The sequence below is a fragment of the Branchiostoma belcheri genome, unplaced genomic scaffold (genome assembly GCF_001625305.1).
Source record: "Branchiostoma belcheri isolate BF01 breed outbred unplaced genomic scaffold, Haploidv18h27 scaffold5, whole genome shotgun sequence".
NCBI classification, from domain to species: domain Eukaryota; kingdom Metazoa; phylum Chordata; class Leptocardii; order Amphioxiformes; family Branchiostomatidae; genus Branchiostoma; species Branchiostoma belcheri.
In genome coordinates this window covers 3,111,229-3,120,270 of record NW_017804131.1, presented here as the reverse complement: position 1 = coordinate 3,120,270, position 9,042 = coordinate 3,111,229, and the positions used below count along the sequence as shown (strand labels likewise).

General features: G+C 43.4%; 1 protein-coding gene across 1 annotated transcript in view; it reads right to left on the bottom strand.

Moving 5' to 3' along the window:
* Positions 1-1,301: 1,301 nt before the first annotated feature.
* The window catches only part of LOC109479655, a 13,258-nt gene continuing 5,517 nt past the window's right edge, over positions 1,302-9,042 (bottom strand). Inside the window, exons 6-9 of the mRNA XM_019781642.1 lie at positions 3,094-3,486; positions 2,649-2,895; positions 2,281-2,472; positions 1,302-2,110 (exon numbers count right to left, since the gene is read on the bottom strand). Of these exons, the coding sequence (XP_019637201.1) occupies positions 1,785-2,110; positions 2,281-2,472; positions 2,649-2,895; positions 3,094-3,486 (1,158 nt within the window). The 3' untranslated portion in view covers positions 1,302-1,784. The remainder of the gene's footprint in view (positions 2,111-2,280; positions 2,473-2,648; positions 2,896-3,093; positions 3,487-9,042) is intronic.

Here is a 9,042-nt window from a genome sequence, read left to right as displayed (position 1 = left end):
GACCGGTACATGTGCTAGGGGGATTTACTGAAACTTTTAAATCGCTACCTTAGCTGTTTTTCTAGTTATGTAATTCATAAATGCTGTATCCATCACAAAATATCACGGATATACGTACATACTTGTATGTCCAGAAACTCCAACTCGGGTGACAATTTCAGAGTTTGGAAAAAAAACTGTGCTTACTTCTTTGAGCTAGTGATGTGAAAACAAAACACAATTCAACAAAAGTATTATTGCAATGTCATAACAATCTGGATGTACATAGTGTGAGCCAATGTCTATCAATTTGGTTCTCTCGTGGAACCTATAATGAATATTAGAGCCACACCATGCACACGCAATCGTACAACAGATACGCTTACGTGTATTCTATATTTCATTGTCCGTACTCGAACTGTTTATCATCATCATCATAGTCCTTGTAATCCTGGCAGACGGTCAGTTCACTCAAGGACATTTGTAACGGAGTGAACTGTTTGTAACGGACGGAAAATACAATGTCGTTTCTCTGTATTGAAACAGTTGTCTTCAGCTACAAGAAGAATGTTGCGGGACTGGAACCCTTGCCACTTGGGTGACAAGGACGACATCTGTGCCAACTAGTGGGGTACTATTTTCGTTAGGTGGCGCGTCATAGGGGGCGCGAAACGATGTGTTCTTTGGCCTGTAGGTTGTAACTTCTGCAACCGAAGGCGACTCAAAATATGTCATGGATGAAACTTGATAGCGGAACAAGGATAGACACGTACATGTACCACCATCCGTCAGCGATCAAAGGACAACTCATGATCTCCTGAAATAGCTTTTGACAGCAACAGCAAGTGGATTCTTGGACTATAGTTGGGTTGTCTTTATTCATACTTCCCATCCAACAATTCATAGGTATTTACCTAATAATAGATAGCACATAAGTATGTTGTAGTTTTATTTTATTATAGTAACGAATGTTTGTCTTTTTAAGACGATGCCTGTTTAAGGTTTATTGTTCTAGGAGTTATCGGCAATGTTTTAATGTTTATAAGATTGGACATTATTAAGAATCCTGTTTAATTTGTTTATTTCAGGGTACATTTGGGAGAACATATGTATCTATGTAGGCACAAGGTGCATTTTAGGTTTTGACACCATTTGAAATATTAAGAGCATGAACTCTGGCCTTAGCAGTCACCTTTGAGTTTTTTATTATATCATTATGAATTATTATTATTATCTTCAATGAAATAAAACAGTTGATAGCTATATCTATATAAGTCTACCTATGACGACCACTGTATCAATGAACAACCAACACAAATAGATTCGGGAGAAGAATTTTTATTGACTACAAGTACACAGGACGATACACAAAAAAAAATTCATGTAACGGCCATTTTGGAGCTTGAACTACAACGTTTAGCAGCCTTGTTGTTGGTGTACAACAATACTCGTGTGGATTGTAGACAACAAATATACATTTACAAATAAAGCAGTGACGGAGACGTGACTTACGAACTCAAGTTGAACAAAACAAAGGCAGACCTCCCGCCGTAAGGTCCAACACGTGCAACCAGTCGTTATTCCAATCCTCCAACTTTATAGAAGGTTTCCAGAAGAAACCAGCTCTCAACAACAGAACGCCACCTCTGTGCCACCCTCTAGCTTCGAATCCTCACTATTTGCCTGATCAATGTGTTTTGTTTACATGGTCCCGTGAATTTGTGAAAGAACACAACAGAAGTAGACAGTAAACAGCGATACATGCACAACGAACAGTCGGGACGGTAGGACGGAGCTTGACGAGCTTAGAAGCACTTGCGGTGGACAATGGCGGGGCCGGCCTCGTCGTACTCGGACTTCTTGATCCACATGGATGCGAAGGTGGACAGGGAAGCCAAGATGGAGCCACCGATCCAGCAGGAGTACTTCCTCTCTGGGGGAGCGATGATCTTGATCTTCATGGTGCTGGGGGCAAGGGCCACCATCTCCTTCTGCATACGGTCACCGATGCCAGGGAACATGGTGGTGCCGCCGGACAGGACGTTGTTGGCGTACAGGTCCTTACGGACGTCGATGTCGCACTTCATGATGCTGTTGTAGACGGTCTCATGAACACCAGCAGACTCCATACCTGTCAGATACGACAACACAAACGTGTAAATATCACAGCCGCACGACTATGGGATTACATATAGAACTTCATACAGATCTTACAAATGCATACTGCGGTGAAATGTCGAGGGACGGTTTACAAGACGAAGAAAAGAGCAAGACGGGGAAAACATAAATTCTTAGACGTACCAAGGAAGGAAGGCTGGAAGAGAGCCTCAGCGCAGCGGAACCTCTCGTTGCCGATGGTGATGACCTGTCCATCAGGCAGCTCGTAGCTCTTCTCCAGGGAGGTGGAGGTAGCTGCCGTCAACATCTCCTGCTCGAAGTCCAGGGCGACGTAGCCGAGCTTCTCCTTGATGTCACGGACAATCTCACGCTCAGCTGCATATCAAGAAAACGTCCTGGTTAGATCACAAGACTACGCAAAGACGTTATTATGTGAACTACATTAACTGGGATTTTTTGTATTGCCGCGAAATCTTTTACTTTACACGACAGTAGTTGAAATTGACATTGCAATGGGAAAAATAAGAAAGAGACAATGAAAAGAAGCTTACCGGTGGTGACGAAGGCGTAGCCACGGTCGCACATGACCCTCATCAGGTAGTTGGTCAGCTCACGGCCGGCCAGGTCCAGACGAAGGATGGCGTGGGGCATGGCGTAACCCTCGTAGATGGGCACAGTGTGGGAGACACCATCGCCGGAGTCCAGCACGATACCAGTCGTACGACCGGAAGCGTACAGGCACAGGACAGCTTGGATGCACACGTACATGGCGGGAGAGTTGAAGGTCTCGAACATGATCTGAGGGACGTACGTAATAGAGCAGCTGTTAGAAAAAGGTCTGAACATACCAAGTAGGTGACACAAAAAATGCAAGGCAAATTGAAAGGACTTAGTACCCTTAGGACACCGTTTGGTCGTTTGCCATGGGGCTTTTCAGTATCATTGACAGAAGAACAGAACTTTAAACAAAAAAGGGACACCCATTGAATCACTGACCTGTGTCATCTTTTCCCTGTTGGCCTTGGGGTTGAGGGGAGCCTCTGTCAGAAGGCAGGGGTTCTCCTCGGGGGCGATACGCAGCTCGTTGTAGAAGGTGTGGTGCCAGACCTTCTCCATATCGTCCCAGTTGGTGACGATGCCGTGCTCGACTGGGTACTTCAGGGTGAGGATACCCCTCTTGCTCTGAGCCTCGTCACCCACGTAGGCGTCCTTCTGACCCATACCGACCATCACGCCCTGATGCCTTGGGCGGCCGACGATGGATGGGAAGACAGCCCTGGGGGCGTCGTCGCCGGCGAAGCCAGCCTTCACAAGTCCGGAGCCATTGTCGCAGACCAGGGGAGTAGCTTCCTCCTCTTCGTCGTCGCACATGTTGGTCGGTTGAGTGTTTTACGCCTGTAACATACGTGAACAAAGCTTGTTACAACGGAATCACGAAAAGCGTGAATAGAGCGTTTAATAGAATGCAATGCTCTCTCAATGCCATTCCTTCTACGCTTATTATCAGGCTCATGCATTAAGCAATCAGTATAATTTGGTTCAATTCGGAGCAGTGCAGGAAGAATTCGCTATTCTATTTCTATCCCCATGCTTCTTCCTGCTATGACAGTGCATTCATCAAAATGTTTGCCCTCGCTCCTACTTTCCTCAGCTAGCCCCAACTTCTGAAAAGCAAGCTGTTCACTGGGCTGCTCATGCTTCAGCCCAATTTTGAAACTTGATTAATGAAATTGTTTCAGACCACCCAATCACTGCAAGAGGACACGCGTCCATGAACATTTGGTACGATCTGGTTCCATTGAGAAGCATCAGGGAAATTTTGGTTCTGTTGTAGTATAGCATGCACAATCACTGGCGTTTGCATTCCCTTGTCTGAGGTCCACAAGTTTTCACCAATTTCCATCATGCTTCAATCCGAAATACAAAAGGCCATAGCCAGCTAAGGGGTACTGGCTTCAGTCCAATTTTGAAAGTCGGCGAATTCAGTTGAGTCAGATTCGATCCAGAATACAAGAGAAGGCTTCCACTCAAGGAACAATCACTGTGAAATGCCATGGCAGAAGGCAAGGCAGTCGGCCCTCCCCACACAGTACAGCACCCATCACCTACCTTTGCTGACAAAAGATACCACTTCGGTGAAGCCTGTAGCTTTGGTGACCGAGCAGCGGGTTCTCCCCCTTTTATACAGTTTCGAGGGCTCCTGATTTGCATAATGACCGCCAGCTTCACAAATCCTGTCTGCCCAAAATAGTAAGGAAACCTCATATCGCACATACTTTCCTCGGGTCAAAATGTGACCTGTCCAGCCACGGAGCACTTGTGTCCACAATTAGGTTAGACTAACAATAAAGCTGAAACGGTCAGCAAGTTTACATCATGGCCATTTTCACGTACTTTACTGCTCCAACTTCGAAAACCAACCGCAGATTTCTATACAACTTTACAGTGTACCATACACAGTTTAATATGTAGATTGTTAGACTAGTTTTCTCCACGTAAATGATACAAAACTTTTCTGAAAAAGTTGAACAGGAATACCACCGGTTGTTATTCTACAAAAATGGCTGCCATGCCTTACCAAACATGGGCCACAATTCCCCGAAGCGAGTTCTAACTTTGAAATGCACCATTGACATGTTTCCAAATAGTAAGACGGTTTTTCGGAGAAAAACCACAAGAAATATGCATCGTATGATTTCTTCTCCGTTCTCGGCGACATAAGAGATTGTATTGAGCACTGCAAACTTCCGAGTTAAAAGCTATTCCGTGCCAGCGTGCGTAAAACAGTATCGTGGCAGCTGCGCCTGGCTAGCCTGTCATCAATAGCGCCACGGTAATTTTGGAACACGCCAGATTAACCTCGCATGAACATTGACCGCTAACTCCTCTGGATACGAAGCTGCCAAACAGGAAGCAAAGCTGAAGTATTAAAACAAGAAATATTGTCTGTGAGCCAGTATTAAAATTACTAGATCATTAGCGACATTCCGAATGCCTGGCTGGAAAAATCATATCGGCTGTCGATAATGACATAGACTATTGTTCTTTTCTGATGAAAGGGTGTTCGCTCTGATATTACATGTACCACCCTCAGTTTGCTCTGGTATTATCACCCAATATACTATACTTGTCTACTGCTTTTAGTTTAATACTTGCTGAAATCTATACTAATCACATGTATATGGAGCCTATATTGCTTCACTAAGTTTCAGTGTGCCTGTGGCTGTAGTATCAATACAATAAAGACTATATTTTGCAGAAAATTATAACAACATGTAAGCTTGGTTAGATTTAAAAATCAAGTTTTATGACCAACATCTAGGAATCTAGTTTGCGATTTCAAGCAACCTGGAAACTGTGTCGTGGTGCACGCTACGACTACAGTAATTATCCTAAAATAAAGAAAATATTAGGAGATATAAATAAGGTTTTTATTTAATACTTCATCGTTCAACGCTTGCTAACCTACTACGTGCACAGTTTGACGTGACCATGTGTAGTATCTATGTGGTGATGTTCAACCTTAGAATTGTTTATGATGTGTAATATCTGAGGAATGTGACATGAAGAGAATAGGTCCATTTGTCACTGGGGTAGCACCGCTCGAGTAGTGTGCTGGAGCCTTGCCAAAGAACAGTTGTCGGATTTTCTATATCATACAGGATAAACCGACGTAATGGATTATTTTCCGCACGAGGTATGTGTATGTCTTTATTAAAAGTGATATTGTGGTGTATTTTCTTGTTGTTTTCACTCAGTGATTATCAGTTACTTGAATATCTAACCGTGTATGGAGAGCCCATCCACACAATATTCTCCCATGTGACATGGGTCACAACGGTGAGGGTTCTCAATGATAATATGAAAATATGAAAAAATCAGGCAACGATCATTCTTTCTAAAACAATTCTACGTTAACATAAGTAGCAACATTAATAGCGCATTTCCGTTTCGCAATGACGTGAGTTTTCTGGAATCTAACCAATGCTAAGTGAATTTGAACCTGAATTTCTCCTCGATTTGGCTTCCGGAATTATGGCTACAACTTCAATAGTTTAAAAAGCCTTGTCTCAAAACTGACTTTTTTTGTTTCATTATCCTTTATGGCTTAGCTGTAGCCCAATGTATAAGAGCTGGTGGATAAAACTACTGACTATTAATAAAACAATTATAGGTCTGTACAGTGGCATGTACAAGTAATGAAGACCACCAACGTGATCAGATAATCCTACATACCATCTACACGGTTTTCACAAAAAAGGACACTGATATTTTTCGCTGCAAATAATTTGACTCGATTGAAAATGATGCACAAGAAGAAAACCAATTCCAAATGTTGACACAATTACGAGTAATGTCAGCCCAATCAACTGCACTCAATGTTTTAAATGTAATCACGTGTTGTAACGCCAAGAACTCTCATGGAGACAGGTTTAAAGCTGTCGAGCTGCCTTGTGCTGGTCACAATTTCAAACGCACCGGATTGAGTACTTATATATTAGAATATTCCACACAACAAGTCGTAGTACGGTCACGACATGTCAGATGAAGCTGGTTATGTGTCCCCGTGTTGTCAACATGTCAGACAACCGTGTGCAGCAGACAGTTGAGAATTCCAAAAGTATTTGAAGACGAGATATATCCCGTCAAAGTTGTCCTTCTAAGTACTCATTTTGGCGCGGTATTTCTATCTGCCCAACTGGAGTCCATTCTGACTACCTACAGTGATGGCGGGTGTGCGGGCAGGCATTTTGCCAGCTGTTAATCGGGCAGGCGAGATGTTGTTTACGTTAACCGAGGAATATTTTCATCATGTGTTTATCAAACAAACACGTTAAATGTGGAAACATCAGCTGGCAAGATATGATAAATGATTGTCAAGTGAACTAAACATATAGGAAATCATAAGTTCATCATGGAATTCTCCTTAGGTCGAAGACAGGCGTCTCTCCCACACTGTCGCAAGATTTCAGCTCATGCATTTCTTCTTAAAACCGCACGGCGGCTGCTTACTGATCAGAGACAGAATCCACGCATGGTTCCACTGTATATGTTTTTTTTTTGTCTAAATGGACACTTTAAAGGTTACACTACCCTGCCAATGTGTGTTTCTCAAGGTCTAAAACTCAGATGTATGACTTTATTTGGCCACTTTTTCCATATACATAGGAAAGGCAAGTAATGGGTTGTGCCCTGATTACAATATTGAGAAGTGCCCCCCTCCCCCCTGGACAGCTGATGACAGCATGAAAACCTATTTCTTCTTTAGCAAACCAGACAACACAAACATGGCTGAAAGTCTGTTTTTTCAACAACAAAAATACTACAACCCTAACCTATAAAATCCAACTCCAAAACACAACATTTCCCAAGAAAAAGACTTCTTTACATTTGGTTCCAGACTGCCATGAACTAGACCCTCTGCGCAAGCGCCTATCACTGACCTTTACCCATCGGGTTCACCTGTGTCAGGCACATACTACATACAAAGTCACGTCTCCATAGTATAGTAAACCGATTCCACAGTATGTAAAATAATACTTGAAGTAAATAGTCATTATTATGAACTGCTGATAAACGACAGTTGAACCCTTTTCAAACATCATCTCAGGCCATGCACAAGGTTCATATAGACAGTCATAGAGGTAATACATCGATTTTCCATGGCAACGATTATCGACATTGTCCTCAGTTGTGTATTTAGAAGCAGGGGTTTAGGCCAGAAATATTTTGAGGCAAGGTATAGAAATCTCAGGTAAAACAGTCACTGCAAGAATCAATTTACAAGAAACAAGGTAAGACTTTGCTAAGGGATTCACACCTATGTTAAGGGTGTTTGTTGTATACGGGATATGTGAAGATTTGGGAACGATCAGTTACACTTTTACGTGAAAACCCTTGTACGTGGAAACTCGGGAACGAAATCAAGATAAATATCATGGGGGCGGAGTTTGGTGTGCCCGATCTGTGGGTGTGTCCCAGTCTCAATAGGGGCTGCACGAGCAACCTCCATGGAGGAGCTCTGCGGAGCTCCTCCGTGGAGGTTGCTCGTACAGCCCTCCGCGATACCCCCGCAGAGCTCTGCGCCTAAAGAAGTCAATTCGTTGGTTGGCGTCACCGTTCAGTTTTACTTTCACCTCTTTGCGCTCTGCGCTCAAAACAAGTCAATTCGTCATGGCTGGCGACACAGGTTCAGTTTTGTATAGAGCTTCGGGGATTTTAAGCCAGTTCAATGTGACTACTAGGCTTTGTAACGTACCAGGGGACCGCGGAGCTGGCTATTGCTGCTCTGACAGGTCGGGTTCCGTCGGTTTCAAGCTTGCAGTCAATAGCTCTGCGCCGAAACAAATCAATTCGTTGGTTGGCGTCACAGCTTATTTTTGGTTAGACCCTTGTAAATAAAGCTTTAAGTACAAAACACGTTGATGCTGATGGTTGGCGTCACGGGTTCAGTTTTGTATAGAGCTCTGAAGATATCCTGTTTATTGAATATTACTATTAGGCTGAACAGCCAGTACTCTGTCACAAATAAAGACTTCGTCACGCAACTCTGCACAGGACTGCTCGCTCAACTGTCCGTCAGTCTGTGACACACGAAGAGCTCTGCGCCAAATAAAGTCAATTCGTTGGTTGGCGTCGCGGTTCAGTTTTGCTTTCACCTCTTTGCGGTCTGCGCTCAAAACAAGTCAATTCGTCATGGCTGTCGACACAGTTCAGTTTTGTATAGACCTCTGAAGATATCAAGTTAATTGAATATGACTATTAGGCTGAACAGCCAGTACTCTGTCACAAATAAAGACTTCGTCACGCAACTCTGCACAGAACTGCTCGCACAACTATCCGTCAGTCTGTGGCACACGCAGAGCTCTGCGCCAAAACAAGTCAATTTGTTGGTTGGTGTCACCGTTAAGTTTTGCTTTCACCTCTTTGCGCTCCAACAAATTG